At 52.1% G+C, this 21,337-nt stretch overlaps 2 protein-coding genes across 3 annotated transcripts; both read left to right on the top strand.

Moving 5' to 3' along the window:
• The first annotated feature begins 2,643 nt into the window (after nt 1-2,643).
• Nucleotides 2,644-5,564, top strand: RPL11 (ribosomal protein L11). The gene is made up of 6 exons (XM_054648370.2): nt 2,644-2,721; nt 3,095-3,245; nt 3,568-3,674; nt 4,025-4,156; nt 4,499-4,609; nt 5,489-5,564. Exons 1-6 carry the CDS (start codon nt 2,716-2,718, stop codon nt 5,516-5,518), a joined length of 537 nt encoding a protein of 178 aa, XP_054504345.1. The 5' UTR covers nt 2,644-2,715; the 3' UTR covers nt 5,519-5,564.
• Nucleotides 5,565-7,035: 1,471 nt separating this feature from the next.
• On the top strand, nt 7,036-21,156 carry ELOA (elongin A). Of its 2 annotated transcripts, none has more exons than XM_054648140.2 (11): nt 7,036-7,207; nt 12,123-12,179; nt 12,788-12,906; nt 13,704-14,910; nt 15,697-15,811; nt 16,155-16,307; nt 16,671-16,768; nt 17,411-17,591; nt 18,034-18,145; nt 18,389-18,540; nt 19,042-21,156. In XM_054648140.2, exons 1-11 carry the CDS (start codon nt 7,136-7,138, stop codon nt 19,101-19,103), a joined length of 2,328 nt encoding a protein of 775 aa, XP_054504115.1. In that variant the 5' UTR covers nt 7,036-7,135; the 3' UTR covers nt 19,104-21,156. The 2 variants fall into 2 exon arrangements, with proteins under 2 accessions (XP_054504115.1, XP_054504114.1); XM_054648139.2 differs by having other exon boundaries at nt 16,152-16,307.
• Nucleotides 21,157-21,337: the final 181 nt, after the last annotated feature.

Genomic DNA, 21,337 nt, shown 5'->3' with positions numbered 1-21,337 from the left:
CTGCTCTCCCCTTTCTACTGCTGGCATTGGAAGTTAAGGGGTGAAATAAAGCCTTAAAATCCCCCCCCATTCCGGCAGGTACATTGCTCAGCGCCCCAGGCAGCGTTCCTGCAGTGAGGGAAGGGACAGGAAGCACCCACTCCTCTCCCTCCCTGTGACAGTTTTCTCCCTGTCTCGCTCAGGAAATCTCTGCTCTCTCTTTCTGTCCTGCTGGGACTCACAAACTCCTTTGGCACAGTGGCAGGAGCAGTGCTGCCCTGCAGCTGGATTTCTCATCAGCCAGGTGAAAACTTGGGGCCAGAAACCAGCAGCACAACCCTGGATAAACCCAAACCTGCTCTCAGCAATGAAAGAAGAAAATTCCTTTCTTTGCAGAGAATCAAGACACGGAGCCCACCCCCTCTCGCAGAGAAAATGTGTGGTGGCACCTGGCAAAGCAGAGCTCGGGACTATTCTGGGGACAGAGATGACTCAGAGCAGGAAGAGCTCCCTGTGGGACCCATCTGGATGGATCTGGAGATGGGGAGAGGGTCGAGGGGGTGGTGAGTGGGAAGCTCTGTGCCAGGCACAGAAAGCTTCCTGAATCTAGCAGAGAAATGCCAAGGCAGGAAATGTCTCTGCAGCAAGAGAGGATGTGGCAATTCTTCCCTGTGAGGGTGCAAAGCCCTGGCAGAGGTGCCCAGAGCAGCCCCTGGATCCCTGGCAGTGCCCAAGGCCAGGCTGGATGGAGCTTGGAGCAGCCTGGGACAGTGGAAAGTGTCCCTGCCGTGGCAGGGGTGGCACTGGAGGGGCTTTCAGGTCCCTTCCAACCTGAAGTACCCCATAATTCTCTGATTCTCCCTGTCTGGAGTCCAGCAAAGCTCTTTGCTGCTGGCAGGAGTCAGGAGCAGAGGATGGGATGAGCTCACACCACCGGGTGGTCACACAGAGACAAAGGGAAGGGTGACACCCTGAGCTCTGTGCTGTCCCCCAGCATCCCCAGAGTGGCTGGAACAATTCCTCCTCCCTCACTGCAGCCCTCAGCTGTCGCCCTGATTTTTTAAGGTTTTCTAAGCCTTCCGATGTTGACATTTTGTAACAAACTTTCTCACACACTTTCTGTAAATAACTGATTGTTTTGCATTCTTTAATGGAGGAGGAGAAATCTGAAGGACTGTTGGTTTGTCCATTGGAGAGCTGGCACTGTCACCCTCCAATCCACTGTCGCTTTTGGAAAACCATAAATGTTGGAGTCAGGAAATAAACTTCCCTTTTCTTCACCTTGAGAGCAGCAGTGTGTGCTTGTGCTCTTTCCTGTCCTATCGTGACACTCAGCTTCTTTGCTCTTGGCCACAGCCAGACCATCCCTGCTGGGCAAAGGAGAGCCCTGCTGTGGAGAGGGGAGGGGGCACAGCACCCCCAGCCCCCTGTGCCCGTGGGGAGCAGCCCTGCAGCACAGCCACATCCCACAGGAACTGGTCCTGGATTGCTGGAATCCATTGGATCCATGGATTGCTGGGAGCTGGAAGCCAGCCCAGCCTGCAGCTATTTCCAGCAGAGCTGTTCCTGGATGAAGGAAACCCATAATGAAGCAGCAATGTTACTTTTTAACCAGAGGCTTTTCACACCCTCTGCACCGAGACTCCTGACGCTTTTTTTTCTCCCCTTAATGAGACAAGCTGATTATTCATTTATCCTTCATCCCCGCTTAAAAGCAACTGAGGCAAAAAATAATTGATGGCATTACAGAGCTTGGGCTGGCAGCCCTGAGCACGGCCTTGGGGAGGCAGGGAAAGGGGATAAACAGGGAAAGCCCTGAGCTGCTGCCATCCTCACTGAGTGTGAGCCTCATTGAAGGCATTTTCTGCTCAGGATGTGGCCACTGAAGAGAACTTTGGACTCCAAAGTGGTGTGAGTGAAGCTGAATGCAGCAGGGAATGGGCTGCTGGCCTCCAAAATGGTACAAAAAGAGGATCCAGATCCCAGACTGAGCTCTTGAAACCCACCAGCACTTTCGTGAAAGACTGAAGTGAAACTGGACTGCGTTCCCGGTCTGGTTCAAGGAATTTGGGGCTGTGAGGATGTGAGAGGCTCTGATAAGCACACTCACTGAGAGCTGCTCCAATATTGGGTACAGCATCTCCCACCAAAGCTGCTGCTGGGGATTTTATTTTGGGTGAGAGCAGCCAATGAATTAAATGGTATTAAACTATAACTGCTCTGGGGATCTGAGCCTGACTTGCCCTGATCCTTGCTCCAAGGAAGAATGAACTTTGGTTTGGATTTTCGCTAAGTCATGTCTATCCTAAGTCAATAACTCTTATTTCTTCTTTTCTATTCTATTGGTTTCATGCTGTGCCAGTGAGGGGGTTCCCAAAAGAACCTGAGAGGGAGTGTAGCTGGGACAGCGGATCACAAAGGAATATCCCACAGAGGGAAAGTCATTCCCAGCATAGAAATTGGGGTTCAGGAAGAGTTCTGGGCATCAACCAGAGCGCGGTGAACAACTGCATTGCCCATCGCATGTTCGGGTTGTTTTTTCCTCTCTCGGTTAATTGTAATTACTGTCAATATTTACCGTAATTACCGTATTTGGCTTTGTTTTCAATAATGAGCATTAATTAACGGCAGTTGCCATGGCAACCCGGCCCTCCGCCCGCCAGGGGGCGCCACCGCCCCGCGCGCTCCCACAATTCCCCGCGGCCGCGCCCCGCCTGCCTCTTCCCCGCCTCCATCATGGCGGTGAGTGCCGGAGCCGCGGGCCGGGACCGGGCCGGGCCGTCTCCATCCGCCGCCATCCGCGCTCGGAGAGGCTCGCCCGGCCGCGGCCCGTGCGGGCGGGAGCGGGGAAGGCCGACGGGAGCGGCGCGGGGGCGGGATGGGCGCGGAGGAGCCGCTGGGGCGGCTGCCGTGACAGGCCGCGGCCCGCCCAGTGGCGGCGGCGCTCCAGAAGGGGCCGCGGTGCCGGAGTTCGGGCCCGGCGGGGAGCGGGGCGCGGTGTCCGCCTGCGGAAACCTTTCCGCGGACCCCCGGCGGAGCGTCCTGGGGCTGCCGGGGCGGGCGGCGGGCCGCGGCCCGGGCAGCCCCGGTTACCCCCGGTGTGGTCTCTCCGCAGCAAGACCAGGGTGAGAAGGAGAACCCGATGCGGGAGCTGCGGATCCGCAAACTCTGCCTCAACATCTGCGTCGGGGAGAGCGGGGATCGGCTCACCCGCGCCGCCAAGGTGCTGGAGCAGCTCACGGGGCAGACCCCCGTGTTCTCCAAAGGTGAGCGCCTGCCCAGGAGCCCTGGCTGTTCCCTCGGGTGTTTTTGTCCTTTCCCCTGTCCTTTCCCAGGAAAGGGCTCCTTGTGTCGGGAGAGCTGCTGGAGAACTGGGGGGCTTCAATATTCAGGGATTCGTGCGCGTTTGTGCGTTTTAGTTCAGTCTCCAAACTCAGGCTGCTGTTTTGCCAGCATCCCTTAAGACGGAATTTGGGGCTGCGTCGGTTCTTTGTGATTCCCTTGAATTTATTGGGTGTTGAGAAGCTCCGCATCCCGCGGGTGGGAATTCTCTGGCTGTCCCCTCAGTGTAACTGTTGCTGCCCACAGCCCGGTACACGGTGAGGTCCTTCGGGATCAGGAGAAACGAGAAAATCGCTGTTCACTGCACGGTTCGCGGGGCCAAAGCAGAGGAGATTCTGGAGAAGGGGTTGAAGGTGAGGATTTTGGGCTGGATCTTTGCTTTGTGAAATCACAGAACTTTCCCTTTCTGACTGAAGGGGTGTGTGCTCTGAAGTGTTGTACCTGTTTCAGGCACAGGTCAGATACACGGCATGAAGTGTTCACACTGTTTATCTGGGTGCTGTTTCAGCCTTATTTAAGAACTAATTGGTGCAGCAGCTGATTTCTTTTGGTTTTTGTCTTTGCTGCTGGGATTTGGAAGTAAAATTTTTGGGATAAAGACTCAATAGCTTGTGAGCGAGTTGGGGGTCTGGTAGCAGTGGGCAGGAGTTTTAATTCTGCTTCCAGTCAGGAACAAAATAACAACCAAGAACCAACATTTCAGGTGCGAGAATACGAGTTGAGGAAAAACAACTTCTCAGACACGGGGAACTTTGGCTTTGGGATCCAGGAACACATCGATCTGGGCATTAAATACGATCCCAGTATCGGGATCTATGGCCTGGATTTCTACGTGGTGAGTATTCCCTGTTTGCTGGGCTTGTGGGAAGGTTCCAGAAGGAGCCTGGAATGAGCAGGCTCCCATGGACTTGCTGGAAGATAAATTTGGGTTTTGCTGACATTTTTCTAATCTGAGATTCCCAGAGCTGCCATAAAATCCCTGATTTATGACAAATCTCACAAAGCTCCTTCAGAAGCAAATCCTGTTGCTGTGACAGCAACTCCTGGGATAACACAGAAATGGCAGCAAGGCATCACTGATGAGGAAACTCCAGGCTTCCCTCCTGGAAAACTGGAATTTAGTTTAGGGAAACAGAAGGTGCCAGGATGAAGCAGTGCTGTTGGCTTTGTCCGGCAGGTGCTGGGCAGGCCGGGTTTCAGCATTGCTGACAAGAAACGCAGGACTGGCAACATCGGGGCCAAGCACAGGATTGGGAAGGAGGAGGCCATGCGCTGGTTCCAGCAGAAGGTACAGTCCCACCTCCAGTTTGTATCCCTGGAGTATCCCTGGAGTATCCAAGGAGCAGCAGATTGCCTCCTGGAAAGTCTGGAGCAAATCACTGGTCACATCTTGATGAGTGCTGAAATGTGGATTTTACTGTCCCAGAGCAGTAGAAGCTGCTGCTACTGAATAGAAACATTTGTGCTTTTTTTGGTTGTTCTGAACTGAGAGAACAGCTCTTGGCAGGAGAGCTGGGAGGAATGACCAGCGCTTCTGTAAATGGCTCCCAGAGTTTTTGGAGTTTGGGGATCATGAGTGAGGAGGCAGGGTTAGGATGTGTTGGTCTGACACAGCTCCAGGCTCAGCTGTCACACTTGGAGGATGGACACATCCACAAATAAAACAAAATTTTGGGCTTACCTGTCCATATAATGAATGGGAGCTGCTGAAAGCTGGGTTGGAAATCTCAGAGCTGGGGACTGCTGATAGTTTCTTGTTTTTGTTGTTTTCTTGTTTTTTTTTAATAAAAAGTGTGGAGTCTGCCTGGACCCACACAGGTCACACCCTGTGCAGGGAGGTCTCTGCCTGATCTTGCTGAATTCCTGTTTTCCCCCATCCTGCCTGGTTGTGTTAATGTGGCACAGTTCCCCTCAGGGCCCAGATTTTGGGCTGCTCAGACCAGCCCGTGGAGGGTGTGGCTGCTTGTTCCAGGGATTTGATCTGAGCACAGCCCCTTGGACATTGCAGCACAGCACAGAGGCAGCTGGCTGCAGGAAAACTGCTCTGCCATGTCCATGTTGGCTTGGAATTACTCTGGTGATTCAGGTTTTCTGCACAGCAGCACTGTACTTTTACCTGATGGTGATTTCTCACTTGGTTCTTTGTTTTTATTTCTTCCTTTCACAGTATGATGGCATCATCCTTCCTGGTAAATGAGCAGTTCCTGTTGCCAGAGAAGTAAATAAATTTTTCTAACCCCTAACTTGTGTTGTGAATTTTGTGGGGAAGCTGGTGGGAGTGAGGGTCCTTCTTTTTTCCCTTTTTGTATTTTCCAATCCCTGCTGCAGTCCAGTGCTGCAGCCTGGGGAGAAACACTCTTCTGTATTTCTTCTGTGTCTGCATTCCCTGCTTCAGCTTTGAGATGGAGGCAGCTCAGGGGACAATTTCCCAGCTCCCAAAGTTTGCAGTGACCCCCAAACATCAGTGTGCCTCCTTAGCCAGCTGTCCCACACCCCTGAGCTTGGTGTCGTTCCTGCAGGTGGGTTCAGTCACAGCCAACTCCCAGCCAGCCTGGAAAATACCTGGGCACTGCTGCTCCAGGCACTCCATTGCTGCTAATAATTCCTTCAGCCCCGTTTTAGAAAACAACAAAGGCTTTTCCCCCATTTTCCATTATTCAGCAGCTCCCAGCCCCACACAAGGTCTCTGCTAGTGCTGCCAGGTGTGTCCTGGCTCTCTGTGACTCACACACAGGCTGCGGCTGCTCTTACCTTGCTCTCAGACAGGTTTGTGCAGGGGGAAGCTGTGCCTAACACCAGGATTTGCAGGTTGAGGCACAGAGACCCTCAACTTTCCTCATACAACATCCTCCTCCCAGCCAGTTGAGTGCTCTTATCACTTCTACACTTCCAGCAGCCTTTTGGGGTGCTGTGAGCTCAGCCACCCTCACTGAGTCCCAGGGGCACAGAAGGGGCTGGACTCAGATCCACACTGAGACCTGGAAAGGGCTGGACTCAGGTCCAGACTCAGCTGAGACAGCTGCCAAACATCCCAAAGAAAAGCAGCCATTGGGAGGCAACAGGAATAGGTGTGAAGTGACATTGGGTCTGGGAAAAAATATGTCCAGTTCTGCGCTCCTCAGGTCATTAAAGACGAGGAGCTGCTGGAGTGGGTCTAAAAGAGGGAACAAAGATGATTAAAGGACTGGAGAATCTCCTTGATGAACAGTCTATGGGAGCTGGGCCTGGTCAGGCTGGAGAAGGGAATGTTGAGAGGGGACCCCATAAACCCATAAAATATCCCTAAGGTCTGTCAGAGGATGGTACCAGGCCCTGTTCAGGGACAGGATGAGGAGCAATGGCCATAAAATAAAACACAACGAGTTCCACCTCAACATGAGGAAGAACTTCTTTCCATGAGAGTGGCCGAGCCCTGGGACAGCTGCCCAGGGAGGGCTGGAGTCTCCCTCTGTGGGGGACATCCCAAACCCACCTGGATGTGTCCCTGTGCCACCTGGTGACCCTGCCTGGACAGGGCTTGGGCTCCAGAACCGCAGCTCCTCCGGGATTGTGGCAGCCCCTCCTGAGGGCAGAGCCGGCATTGCCGCGGGGCCGCGCTCCCCTCAGCGCGGCGCTGCCAGCACTCAAGATGGCGCCGCTGCCAGCCCCCAACATGGCGCCCGCCGCCCTCTGCCCTCACCCTCCATGGCCGAGGCCGCGCGGCGCCGCTTCCGCTTCCTGCCCGCAGCCAAGATGGCGGCGGCGGCGGGGCAGCGCCGTGGGCCCGGCGGCCGCTGAAGCCGCTTCCGCCGCCGGCGGCTCTCCAGCAGTAAAAATGGCGGAGTCGGTGCTGGAAGTTGTGGGCCGGCTCCAGGCGCGGCTGGCGGGCAGCGCCGAGCCCAAGAAGGTGATGGGGGCTGCCTCAGCCCGCCGGGGTGCCAGCGGTGGGGACGGGGTTCGGGAGTGCGCGGGGCAGGGCCTCCCTCCGCCGGGGCTTTCCCTGCGGGCAGCTCCGTGCCCGGCCGGGGCCGCGCTGCGTGGACTGAGACGTGCGGGCTGCCCGGGGCTCGTCCCCGGCTCGCGGGCCCTGGGGGTCCCGTGGCGGCGGGCCGGTGTCGTTTGTGGGGTGCCCCCGTGGCAGCGGTGGGCGGGCGTCCCTTTTTAGGGTCCCCCCGCGGCAGCCTTGGGGTGGTGGCAGGGGTCTCGTGGCGGGTCCCCCCGTGGCAGTGGCGGGCACGGGTCCCTTTGGGGTCTCCCTTGGCAGTGGCAGGCGTGGATCCCTTTTGGGGTCTCCCCTGGCAGTGACGGGCCGGGGTCCCTTTTGGGGTCTCCTTTTTGGGGTGTCCCTTGGCAGTGACGGGCCGGGGTCCTTTTTGGGGTCTTCCTTTTGGGGTTTCCCTTTTGGAGTCTCCCTTTTGGGGTGCCCCGTGGCAGTGGCAGGCAGGGGTCCCTTTTGGGGTTTCCCTTTTGGGGTCTCCCTTTTGGGGTGCCCCGTGGCAGTGGCAGGCAGGGGTCCCTTTTGGGGTCTCCCCTGGCAGTAGCGTGCCGGGGTCCCTTTAGGGGTGCCCGGTGGCCGGGCCGGGGCCCGGCTGGGCAGCGGAGGGCGAACTCTCCGGAAGAGCCTTGTCCCGGTGACGTGTTGGGTGGCGGAGCCGCGGCGCCTGTGAGCCCACGCAGGGAGGCACCGCCGCGGGGCTGGGGGCCGGGGCTTCCCCTCCTGTCGCCTCCGTTCCCTCTGGCCTTGGGGGACTCGCTTGGCTCCTCTCGCCCCTCTCCACGAGGGAATGTGCCCGCTGCCAAAATGCTCTGCCCGCAGCAGCTGCGGTGCTGCCCCGACCTGCCTCGGCCTCGCTGTGCTCGGTGACATTCGGCTGGTGACAGTGACTGTCCTGCCGGCCACCAGAGCTGGTTTTTCTAGTGAGATTTGGAATTCTGGTTGAACTCGGGAGTGCTGTTACTCCATTCTCCTGTTTGAAAGGGGGAGCATCTGCTGGGAGTATTCACACGTGTCGGGTTCACGTTTTGTGTAATTCAGGTGAAAGAGGAGGCAGGCAGGGCTGTGCAGCTGCTCCGTGCTGGGCTGACTCTGTTTCACCGAAACAAACACCTGCAGAACTCGCTTCCCGAGATCTCCCACCACCCAGGAGGAGGAGAGGATGCTGGAGTGCTGACCCTTTGAAATGGGAGCCCCTGCAGGAGCTCCAGCATGGCTGGGGGTGATGCAATGGGATCTGGTTACTCTTCTCACCCTCTCAGCCAGGACCGGAGCAGGGTTTAACTGGTGGAGCCCCAAATGGAGCTGAGGGACTGCCAAGGAGGCAGATCCAGGGGGTCTGAGCTTCCTGAGATCATGGGCAAGACTTGTAATATTGTTTCAGCGCTCTGTGCTCAGAGAATTAGCTCTACTGTTCCCAGCCCCTTGTGTGAGCTCGGGGCAAGAAGTGCTGGAGTGTTTCTGGAGCACTGCAAGCCCCGGGCAGTGTTTGCACAGCCCGACTCTTTCTGCAGTGACCTCGTGGTGTGAAGTCGTTTCTTGCTCTGTTGATCCTGGGCGGTTTTGCAAGGGCAGGCAGAGGAGGTAAAGCAGGGTAATGACTTGAAAAGCTCTTTTCTTCTGCAGCAGAAAGGCCCTGTGACCTATATTCTTTATTTCTGATACTTTTCCAACCATATCCTCGGAAGCATTAGTGGTTTAAAGCCTGAATTTAGTTGCCATTGCATTGTCTTGATGGATCTTGTCAGGACCTTCCTGTTGAAGAAATTTTACCCCATCAGCAGGACAAATCCACAGCATCCCTGGGTGCTGCCCACCCTTACACCATTTCCAGTCCTCACTTTTCTTGCCTGATCGTTTCAAAATATTTTATCAGGAATGGGAAAGAATAATATTTGCCCAGTATCATGCACAACTCACTGCCTTGCTGAAAGGTGTAAAGTGTTGTTATTCCTGGTTTTGGGTAAAAATTTGGCTGCTGGCACAGAACAGTGCGAGTGGAATCTTGGACAGTGCTGTCATGGTTTGGAAAATGTCCTTTTTTTCCAGCAGAGGAGGTACAAGTTCTGCTCCAGGGCTATGGGAAGAAAGAGGAGAAGGAAAACATGAACAAGAGCATCTTCATGGAGGCCAGGCTGTGCTGGAGCAATTTGATATTAGAGTGTGTTTGTAGTGTCGTAACGGTCTGGCTGCCTTCTTTCAGGGAAAGAAAACGATCCACCCATGTTCAACAGGACTTGATTGGAGCTGGAGCTCAGTTTTATGGGTTGTGTCTTGATTGACTGAAGCCCTGCCCTGTTCTGGGGTGTTTTAGAAGAGCTTTGTTGTGTGTGTCTCACAAGACATGAGCCTGGTGTTTTCTGTCTCCCACCTGGTCACCTTTTCCTCGCGGGATTTGTATGATCTTGGTTATTCCCAAAATGAGCTGCCAGATTTAGAATCCCAGGATTGTTACAGGTGGGAAAAGACCTCCAGGATCAAGTCCAACCTTTGATGGAACCCTTCCATATCAACCGAGTTCCACACTGAGTTGTTTCTTGAACACATCCAGGGATGGGGACTCCACCACCTCCCTCCAATGCCTGACCACCTTTCTGCGAAGAAATTCCTCCTGTTGTCCAAAATTCCTCCTGATGTCCCTGTAAGCCTCAGTGGGATGAACTCCATCAGCTTGTTTCCAAAGGAAATGAAGTTTAGTACGAGTTTTTAAGCCTCACTGCATCCAAGTTGTCTCACTTGGTGCATCTCATGCACAAGGACCTGTGTTCCATGGAGGAGCTGACTGCAGTGGCTGTGGAATAACTCAGCTCCTGGTGAGACGTGTTCTGGATCAAGTGTGTGCCTCTCCTGGTCTGCAACCACACTGAGAACAGCATTCCCATTGAGAGCAGCACTTCTCTTCCTGGAATTCAGCCCTGAAGGCAGCAAATAACTAAAGAGCAAACAGAACTGTGGGAGATGCTACACTGGGGTGTAGCTAGAAAATATTTAGGGACATCAGAATGAGTTCTCCTTGGGTTCTTACTCTCACGGTGGGATTTTGTAAGCTCTGAAGAAACTTTTCTATGAATTTAATTACTCACAGAGATGCTGTTGCTTTAATATTGTCCTGGGTTACTCTTTTTCTATCTAGTACAAAAATCCATCCTTATTTCCCTTCCTGTCCCCTTTGTGCACACAAATCCAAACTCCTTTATTACCAATCCCAGAAGGATTTTGGCCTTCCCAGAGGGATCCTGATCCCTGAACCGTGGCAGGCAGCCCGAGGAGAGGCAGCAGAGTTGGGCTCTGTCTCTGCTGCCTTTGCTTTGGTGGCTTCAGTTGCCAGTGCACTTGTTGAGCAGCTGTGCTGGCAAGGCAACAGCAGCCACTCTTGGTATCAGTGTTTCACTCTTCTAAACCAAGAAAACCGAAACCTTCTGTCACAGTTATTAGGTCCTAAATATAAAGGAGTGGTTTCTAGTGAGCAGAAGTTGTGGTTTTGCTTATGTCAGTGGAACCCTTCTCTGGGTGTCGAGGAGTGTTTCCTCTCTGAAAGCAAGAACCCTCCTCAAACAGGTTCAAGGAACTCATTTCCCTCCAGAGGAAGGAGACCTGCAAACCTGTCTGGTCCTTGCAGGGTGGCTGTGGGGGTGCCTGGGTGTCAGCTCAGGCTGACAGTGCTGATTTGAGCACGAGCACAGTGCTTTAAAGAGAAGATCTTCTGGATCAGGGGCAGCCCTTTGTATGGCATATAGCATAGGAGTGCTGAGCACAGCCTGGGCTGTATAGGGGCTATAATAATGGGAATGCTGATGAGGCTGGACTGTGGCTATAGCTGAGCTGTGGGAAATGATGTGAGGGGCAACAGTGCTGTCAGATGTGTTCTACCATGTACTGTAGCTACAGAGCCAACAGACATCGTGGTGAGGCCATGTCCCAAAGCACCTGGCTGGCACAGGTACAGGAACTTCACTTAGAATCCCACAATCATTAGGGTTGGAAAGGACCTCCAGGATCATTGGGTCCAAGCTGTGACTGATCCCCACCTTGTCAGCCAGCCCAGAGCCCCGTGTCTGGTCAATCCTTCAACACCTCCAGGCATGGTGACTCCACCACCTCCCTGGGCAGTCCATTCCCATGCCTGGCCACCCTTTCCTGAAGGGCTTTCTCCTGGTGTCCAACCTGAAACTCCCCTGCTTCAGCTTGAGGCTGTTTTTTCTTGTCAAACTCCTCCAGCTCCTCCTTGGAGAGGGCTCCTTGCCCCACCCTGTCCCATGGAGCAGCTGAAGATGCTGGCAGAACCTTGCTTGGGTGTGTGGAGGAAAGAACACTTCTGTGGTGTTTGGTGAAGAGAAAAGAGTGGATCAAGAGGGAGGGAATTTGGAAGGGATCAGGTGTTGTTTTAGCATCTGATTGAAGAGAGCCTGTTGGCTGTGGAGGCACAGGTTCCCCTCTTAGGTCTTTAAGAGCATCTAGAAATCTTCCTTCCCCTTTTTATTGCCAAGGGCTGTGATTCCACCACCACCTTCTGAGAGGCTTCCAAGTCCTTTCTTCCTCTTGCTGTGTTTTTGTGTTCCCAGTGCTTTAAGCCAGACTGAAGCTGCAAATGTTAATATTTGGGTGTGTTACAAGACTTTCTGGTGGGTTCTTGTGGGCAGAGACGAGATTGTTTTGCAGTTGGCCCTTGTGTTCAGCTTCTCATGAGCTTTTTTGGAGTGAGACAGCAGCTGTCAGCCACTTGCATCTTCCTAACAAGCTCTCAGGCAGTGCAGCATTTTCTTCCTCCCCAATCCCTGCCTGTGGTTCTGTGTGACAACTCTGCACCCTTCTCCTCTTGTCTCCACAGCTGCTGAAGAGTCTGAAGAGGCTGTCAGAGTTACCCATCACAGTTGACATTCTCGTGGTAAGAGCTGTGAAATCTCTGGGGCTTTTCCTCGTGTCTGTGGAGTCACGGAGGGCTGTTTCCCATGAAATGCTGCTTTCCCTGGAACAGGGTGTGCTGTCTCAGCCACCTGCTCCAGGCCAGTGACACAGGTGTGATTGTGATAAGGTTCTGCAAGTGCCAGGCACGGGGAAGGAGCATGCCAGGGCAGGTGGGAAGCCATGGAGGACAGTTTGTCACGCTCACTTCTCCCAAAAGCTTAACACCTGACTGGGATAAGGGAGCTGGAGCAGATCCCAGCAATAACAAATCAGCAGGAAATGAGGAAGTGCTAATCCTTACAGGTTTTAATAGCTTCTGTCTTCAAACTTGCCAGCTCTCATGGTAAATACTGACTTGGGTTATTAATACAAATAATTACTGTTTGTCTAAGGTAGAATTAACATTTGATTTACAAGGAGTGAGTGATACAAAGCAGCTGAAGACATAATAAAAGTGATATCTTTGCTGTTAGGAACTTTCTCCCTCGCAGCAGTGGGGAGTGTGTTGATTTCATTGACTCCTTAGGGAGTTTAGCAGGGGTGAGAATTCCTGTTTTGCTAAGATGGATTCCTGGCTCTCTCCTGAAGGAGACAGGAGTTGGGAAGACTGTGAACAGCCTGAGGAAACATGAGCTGGTGGGAGACTTTGCCAAGGACCTGGTGGCCAGGTGGAAGAAGCTGGTGCCGGTGGCGCAGGAGGCAGAGCGGTGAGTGAGCCCCATGGATGAGCTTGGGGAATGTTTTCTCAGTGGATAGTTCAAACCTCTCTGGCCAAGGCTCTGGAAAAACTTGTAAAACCAATATGTGAACTTTGCCTGGGGGTTTTGCCTTGTTTTGGCAGAAACTTCCTGCCTTTGCTGGCTCTGAGTGTTGGGATGATGACAGCTGCAGTTTCATGTGGAAGTTGGGGCCAACTTTCAAGAACTCGCAGTTTGATGAAGAAATTAATAGGAGATGCCAAAAAAAGTGCCTTTAAGAAAGCAAAAGATGCAATCTGCTTGTTTCCCATTTTATGATTCTGAAGGCAGGAAGTTCTAGGCCCAAGTAAATTGAAAGAATGCTTTCATGAGCCAGAATCCTATGGAAACTGGAAGTTATTGCTAGCAGGCATGTGGCAGTAACAAAGCTGTGTTGAACCCAGCAGAGATCAAACAGATTTGAGTGATAAAAGCCCAGTTATTAATGGGAATTTAAAGGACTGGTATTCCCACGTGTTGAACTGGGGGACATTTCCCACAGCATCACACAGCCAGGAGTGTGTGATGGCACAGACTAGGTTCTGTCTCTAGTTCTAATAAAAATGCTTCATCAATTCTTGCACTAGAAGTGCAGGTTTTAAATCCCTGATTGTTGCTGTTCCTTAGAGATTTAGTGGAATTTTTGACACAAAGCTACCAAATACAACCTTGGTCTTCCATGAGGGGTGTTCCAGTCCAGGGAATGGCTCTTTTCATTCATGTTGGGCAGTATTAATCTCACTCTTTTTGGTTCCTTCTCCCTTCAGAAATAACCTGGACTCTGAAGACCGGGACTACGAGAGGAGCAGCTCAAGCAAAAGGCATCAGGAATCCTCCCTCAGGGAGGATGAGGAGGCTGATCAGGAATACTCAGAACCCTTCCAGCCTTCTTGCAGCCAGTCCTATAGCCCAGATCATAGGGAAAAGAAGTCCAAAAGGCATCCTAGGCCTGAGAGAGCCTATGAGACTTACAGCTATGGCAGCCACCAGGGGAAGGGTTGGGGCAGATCCTCCCCGGTGCTCTCTTCAGACCAGGAGTACTCGGACTGTGGGCAAGCTGTGTCCCCTGAGCCCAGTGAGAGCCCTCAGGATGTGGACACAGACCCTTATGCCTCTGAGGAGCAGGAAGAACCAGCACAATTCCCTAGGAAAGCAAATAAAGGGCACAGCTTCCAGGAGAAGCTCGGGGCAGGCCGGGAGCGCGGCGATTTCTGCGACAAAGGGAACGCGAGCCGGAGCAAAGAGCACAAATCCTCGCACAAGAAGCAGCGGCTCGATGGCAGAGGGGATGACAGGAGCTCTGCCTTCAGCCCTGAGAGGTTGCACAAGGCTTCCTTTAAGGAGCAGCTCCGAGAATCCCCCGTGGCAGCAGGCAGCAAGGAGAAGCAGAGGACGTCAGAGGGCAGCAAAAAGGAGAAGAATCGGGAAAGCGGCGCCTCCAGGAAGGAGAAGCCGCCCTCGTTGCCGCACCCGGAGGAATCTTTGGAGAACCACGTCAAGAAGCAAAAGCATCGGGACTCTGAGAAGAGCAAATTGGAAAAGTCCAAGCAGAGCCTGGAGAGCTCTAACTCAGAGAAACGGAAAGCTGAGAGTGACTCAGGCAATAGGGTCAAGGAAAAGGGGGGTTCTGGGAGCTTAAAGTCTTCGGAGGGGAAGCGCAAAATCTCCGATGTGGACAAGAAATCAGTGGGGTTTTCCTCAAATTCTGGGGAGGGGGAAGCAGAGGATGAGTTTGAACAACCTACAATGTCGTTTGAGTCATATCTCAGCTATGACCAGCCCCAGAAAAAGAAAAAGAAAGTGGTGAAACCCTCAGCTGGGTCAGCTGGGGACAAAGACAGAGGGCACAGCAAACAGAATGGATCCAAAGCCACTACCAACAGCTCGAGCTCCAGTCAGAAAAGTCCAAGCCACAAGAGAACAAGTGAGAAAAAGGCAGAGAAGAAAACCCCAGAGCCTCCTAAACCAAAGAGGGTAAGGTTTGGTAAGAAAGAGTATCTGTGGATACTGTGAGCTTAGAATCCAGCCCAGTTTGCAGTGCATCTCCTGCTAAAGAGGTTCCCATGTCTCCCCTCTCAAGTATTTATGCTTCTCTAAAATGGACCTTTTTTAGTGGTCAGAACTGGGAGAACTGGTAGTACAAGGCAGTTCATTCCAGAAGACAAACCTTCTTTTGTGAAAGCCTGGAAAATGAGCAATATTTCTGTGCAGATCCTTTGTCACATGGGTGCCAGGGTTTGGTGTATAAATAGGGACTAATATGTAAAATCTTTACTGTTTCATCTTTTTACTCAACTTTGAAACACTTGGCTCTTCACAAAGTGTTTTTTATAAGGTTTAACTTACAAATCCTGCTTTGCCACTCATTCTAGTAAGTGCTTCATAAAACTCCATATAAAAGTTTTCAGTTTCCCTCAGTTTCTGAGGTTCCCTTCTTCTCCGCCAGTGCAAAGTTTTTTACAGAAGAGGAGAAGAGGCAGAACTGGTAAATGAGTGTTTGAGATCAAGGAAATGCTTCTGCTTGTCCTGAATAGGTTAAAACCATGGATGGCTCTTTCTGGAATGATTCAGATCCCAGATGTTGGCTTCTTCCTATTGGCAGCCACCCCCTGAGGTTGTTCCCTGGTGCAAACTTAACAGCATTGAGTGGCTTATTCAAAATATGCAAAAAACCCCCACAGTTCAGTGCTGTTTGTACCCTGTGGAATGTCACATTCTGCTGCATTCCTGTCTTATTCCATGTCCATGCTCTCCTTCCAGATAATTTTAGATGTGGTCCCAACGTTACCAGACATCCCCCTGCCCCCCATCCAGGCCAATTATCGTCCTCTTCCCTCCATCGAGTCCATCACCTGCTCCCAGACAAAAAGGAAAGGTATGTTGGGCAGGAAAATGGGTTTGCAATGAGCCAGACTGGGGGAGAGAGCAGGGGTGGGTTCAAGTCTTTTCTTTGGGGTCTGCCAAGGGCAGAGGTTTCAGATAAAAAAGCAGCTGCTTCCCACGTGCTCCATCAGAAATAAGAAAAATCCTTCACTGACGCTTCTTTGGGACTCAGGCTTTGGGCTTGCCCTTCCTGAACTTGCTCTGCACTTGGAGAAGACTTTGCCCTTTAGGCCACTTCTGGGTGACTCCAATTTGTGGCTCCTGTGCCATTTATCAGGACAGGCTCTTTCTTTTCTCTGTCCCTTCCTCACTGCAATGGTTTCCCTCCACAGCAGTGTCCTCGCCAGTGGAGGAGAGCGAAGCTGGTTTCACAGGCCGCCGGTTAAATTCCAAAATGCAGGTGTACTCTGGCTCCAAAACTGCCTACCTCCCAAAGATGATGTCCCTGTACCAGCAGTGTATCAGGGTCCTCAGTAACAACATCGACTGTGAGTACCTGTCCTTGTCTCTGAGTCACTGTGCACTGACATTTTGGCAACTTGATACAGACCCCAGCAGTTCCCCTGGTACAAATATGGGATAAATCCCACTGGAAGCCCAGGTGCTGAAGGGATCAGCACCTAGAATGCTTTCAAGCAATGCTAAAGCACTGGGAATTATGGCAAATTGAGCTTGCACAAATATTTCTCAACTTGGAGATATTAGTGCCTGAGGTTCCTTTCTCCTCCCCTCATCCTGAATGGTGTTGTGCAACATTGCAGTTTTTTCACCGTGTTTCAAGGTGTCAAGCCCTTTCCTTGGCAAGGAAGGAGCAGGATAATTAATACCCTGTGCTTCTTGCTTCTCTCTAGCAATCTATGAAGTGGGTGGTGTCCCTTTCTCTGTGCTGGAGCCGGTGTTGGAGAGGTGCACCCCGGAGCAGCTGTATCGCATCGAGGAATGCAACCATGTGAGTGCCTTGGCCTGGGACAAGGGATGTGCAGGGCTGTCCTCACCTATGAGAGCTTTTCATTGCTCTTTTCATTGGCTTTTGCTAGTCCTGAGTTCCTGGCATTGCAGTGATATCTAGGTTTCCTTGAGCTAGGTCTCATAAGCTCTTGGAGATTTATTTCACACCCAAGATAGCTCAGCTGCCTTAGAAGGCATAAAATAAGCAGGATGGCTTCTGTGGTAGTGTTGGAAACAGAAAAGTTTTAATAAAAGGCAAAATAACAAAACTCTTTACAGAGAAAAACTGAGCCAGGTGCAAAAGGTTCTTGTTCTTGGTAAAACACCTCACAAAAGCAATTAGTTTATTTGTTATATTCTTTTTCTCCTAAATTGCTCAGGTGGGACTTTCTGGCTCCTGTCCAATTGGCCATCCTTAAGTTTGAGGTGAAGTCCCCCAGGTCCTATGAGGTGTCTTTTTACCTAATCAAAGAGAGAAACTTCTGAGCTTTTTCCTTTTTGAAGAGACAAAAGACAGTTTTGTGAGAAAACACATTCCTACATTGCAGCACATGGGCCCTGCTGGAATTCCACCAGCACTGAGCTGGTGCTGAGGGAAATGAGCAATCAGGAGGGATCCCAGCTCTGTGTGGGTTTGCTTCAGGTGCTGGTGGAGGACACGGATCAGCTGTGGCACAACCACTGCCTGCGAGACTTCAAGAACGAGAAGCCCGAGGAGTTCGAGTCGTGGCGGGAGATGTACCTGCGGCTGCACGACGCGCGCGAGCAGCGCCTGCTCATGCTGGCACGCAACATCGGCTCTGCCCACGCCAACAAACCCAAAGGTGGGGCTGGGGGAGCCCAGCTGGGTTAAAACCAGTCCAGTTCTCTCTGGAAGGTTTAACCAGGCTTAGCTCTGTGTGCTCCCTTGTTTTGTGGTTTAGTGGTGTCTTGATTTCATCCACGATGGTGTTGATGCAGCTCAATATTTTACAGCAATGGATGAGCAGGCTCCTGTTCCATGTGGCTTCTCCATGCTGGCATGGAAAAGAACCAGGGTGGGGGAAACATTTCTGGTTTTTGGGTGAACATAATGAGAACTGCTGAGCTGATCAGTCTGATTTCTCACTGTAAGAGGTCCAGACCTTAGGAAGGAAACTGTCCCTATTTCTTTGGAATGGATGGAATGGGGAGAGGTGGATGAAGTATCAGTAGTAAGACAAGCAGTGAGGAGCCTCCTTTATAGCCAGCTGGATGTAAGTGATGTTTCCCTCTGGCCTCTTGCAGGGAGAGTGGCCAAGATGGCGTTTGTGAACTCTGCAGCGAAGCCCCCTCGGGACGTTCGGAGGAGACAGGAGAAGTTTGGAACTGGAGGCCCTCTTCTGCCAGAGAAGACCAAGTGAGTGTTTCTCTGTAGCACTTGCTGCTCAGGGCCCCTTGAAGCTCAGGAGAGGATACTGTGTGTCTGGGAGCTCCTTTTGCAGGGAAACTTGTAACTAATCGCCTGGGGAAGTGCAGAGATTGGGGTCACTGCTGGTTCCACCTTGTATCAGCCCTGCTGCTGTTACAAACCTGCCTTCTATCTGTAGAATCACCTCAAAGTGAATCCTTCATGGCAATGCCTGTCCTGTGTGTGTTCCAGAATAAAACCAGTCCTGTACACACCCAGCAAAAGCCACGCTCGGGCCAGTGATGAGCAGTCCTACGATGGGCCCAGCACCAGCAGCGCCCACTCGGTCCCGTCTTCAGGTAGCACCTTCTCCTCCTACGACCCCAGGAAACCCCCTGTGAAGAGTAAGTACAGCCTGCAGCACATCCCTGTGGCCTCTGAGAGCTTCTCCTGCCCAAACAGCTGCTTCTGCTGGGGGAGAATTCCAGGCTGTGCCCGAGGGTTGGTGTTGGTGTCTCTCCTCTCTCTGTTCAAACTTGTTGCATGAGGAACAGCAAAGGGAAATATTTGATTCACCCACTCAGAGCTGACTGGATCAGCCTGTCCTGATGGTGCCAGTGAGGCAGAACCTCTGTCTGTCCTCCTGCTGCCCTGTGTCTGTCCAGCTGTTTGGAGTTGGAGTGCAGCTGTCTCAGGAGGGTTTAAGCAGGGATCAGTGTTGGTGCAGTGCAGAAAGCAGTGCCTCCTCCTAGGTCTGTGACCTAAAAACTCTGATGGGCCCCGCTCAAACACTCCTGTCTGCCAGGCTGCAGCTTCCAATTGCTCTCAGCTCTTCCTCTATCACTTTTCCTTTCATGTGGGGGCTTTTTTGTTTGATTCAGAGGTGGTTTGTTTTTCTTTTGCAGAAATTGCACCAATGATGGCAAAGACTATCAAAGCTTTCAAAAACAGGTTCTCTCGGAGATAAGTTTGCAGTGCTGAGCTGGGCCTTTCTCTCTTGGGGAGGAGTGGCACTGGAGGGGGAGAAGGCACCCAAACAGCCCTTCCTTATCTTTGAACTCTTTGGAGGCTGCAGCTGCTGGGAGAAGCTTTGATCTGCACAAGATGACGGCACAGTATTTTATCTTTTATTCTGGTCCCTTTCTCAGTGTCAAGCCCCCCCTCTTTTACCCCCTGTCCCCAGCATTCTGTTTCTGGCTTTGTCATCCCTCGAAAGAAGGGTGTACAGAATCTCCTGACACAGGAAAATGTGAAATCTTGGCACCTGCTGAGAATGGAAGATCCAGAGACTTATTTACAATTATTTAACCTCTTAATAAATTATAAAATGGTTTTAATTAATATTTTGCCCCTCTACCCTGTTGCATTATTTATGTTGCTCCCAGTAGTCCCTCCCCTCCCAACCCAGCCCTGGGGTCAGCCTTGGTGACTCGAGCTGGAATCCATCTGAGTGGACACTGGGTGTCACAGGAGCCTTTCCTGTCACCTGGGACCTGCTGGGCCCAAAGTCTCACCTGGAGACTCTGGGACAGGCAGGACCAGTGGCCCAGCCACTTGCCAGTCCTTTGGCAAATGCATCCAGCCCTGAGGCTTTGCTCCCTGCTCGTGTGTGTCAATAAAATCTGAGCTCTTGACCCTCTCTGTGCTGTTGCTGTAGATCCTGTACAGGTGCTTTTGTGGTCCTGCAGGGATGCCAAGAGCCTTTGGGGACGTTTCCTCTGCTGCTGTTGTCTTCTGCTGGCTACTGGGAATGGAACTGCCAGGGATCTGGGAGAACTTTTACTGTGCATCAAGTCAGATTTTAACTTTTTATCTGGAGAGAGATAGGGGACTTTGCAATGGAAGCCAGTTTTTAAATACCAGTGAAGGCATCGTTTGCCTCTTTTAGTGGGAAGCAGGAAGGAATTCTTCTGTCTTGTTTTCTGTGTGGAATTGCAAAGGATTTGTTTCCAGTTGGGAAGCTGGTGCCTAAATCCTAAAGTCTTTTCCCTGTAGGTTTTGCTCTGTCCCTTCTTTGGAAAAATCCAAGAATTTTGTTCCTTGAACCTGATACCACTTGAATGAGGTTGGAGGGAAGTGAGCAAGGGGATGTGGCTGTCGTTACACGTGTGTGTCCTTCAGAGCAGGAGTTCCAAAGGCTCCCTTGTGCCTGCTGTGTGAGGAGCTGGAGCTCAGGAAGGCGAAGGGGCTGGATGGGGGTGTCAGGGGGTGCCCTGGAGCCCCTGGAGAGGTCAGAGCCCTGCTGGGGATGTGGGGATGGCAGCTGGGCTCGCCAGGGCTGGACACAGCCAGGGGCTGTGCTGTGCTGTGGGAAGGTTTCTGCTTGTGGGATGTGTCTGGGGAAGGTTTCTGCTCATGTTTTGTCTGCCCCAAAGGGAGCCCCAGGGGTGCTGCAAGCACAGGATGGGGCTGGGGAGACCCCAGGCCTCTCTGGGAGGGCTCTGGGGTCTGACAGGGTCAGGGAGGGGAGGGATTCTCCTGTTCCAAGCCATATTTGCTGCCCTAGGACTTTGCTGCCTGGGTGGAAAAGATGCTGGTGGTGGATGCTGTTGTTGTTGGCAGCTCCTGAGAAGCTCTGCTGTTGGCTTTCCGTGGCTGCCAAATCCCAAACCGGTGGAGTTGTCTGTGTGCACTGACCGGGGGAAACCTTGCTGTGAAGGGTCCTCCCTGGAGGGCTCTAGAAAAATCCCTGTTTTGCTTCTGGTTTCTGTTGGGTTGTCTGTTTCTTTCCTTTTTTTTCCCCCCCTCCTTTAAAAGACATATCTTTCTTTCAAACCATTCTGAACACCTGTCTCCTGTTTATTTGGTGTGTTCTTTGTTTAGTTTGGAATTCTTGGAAAAATGTTCTCAGACTCTCATGTGCTGTAAGTTTGTTACAGTCCCAGATGCTTTAATGTTCCCGTGCAGCATTTCAGTGCGTGTTGTGCTGTAAGATAATGGCTCCTTACTCTCCTGTGTTTTTGCTGTATTTAATTTTGCTGTATTTTTAATTAGATAACAATATATTCTCTTCTGCTGACCGTTGTGCTACTGTTTATTTCTCCTCTGTACTCGGGGTGGGGGCAGAGGGGAGGGAAGCAGAGCCTGGTGTTGTTCAGACACGGTGGAGCTTTGAGCAAAGGATCTGGACGATGCCCAAGGACAATTCTGGGCACTGCTAAACTGCCAATTAATTGATCTCACAGCTCCACACTCAGCTGT

This window comes from Agelaius phoeniceus, chromosome 22, assembly GCF_051311805.1.
Source record: "Agelaius phoeniceus isolate bAgePho1 chromosome 22, bAgePho1.hap1, whole genome shotgun sequence".
Lineage (NCBI taxonomy): Eukaryota > Metazoa > Chordata > Aves > Passeriformes > Icteridae > Agelaius > Agelaius phoeniceus.
The sequence above is the reverse complement of the archived record's forward strand: the minus strand, read 5'-3'. Positions and strand labels throughout refer to the sequence as shown.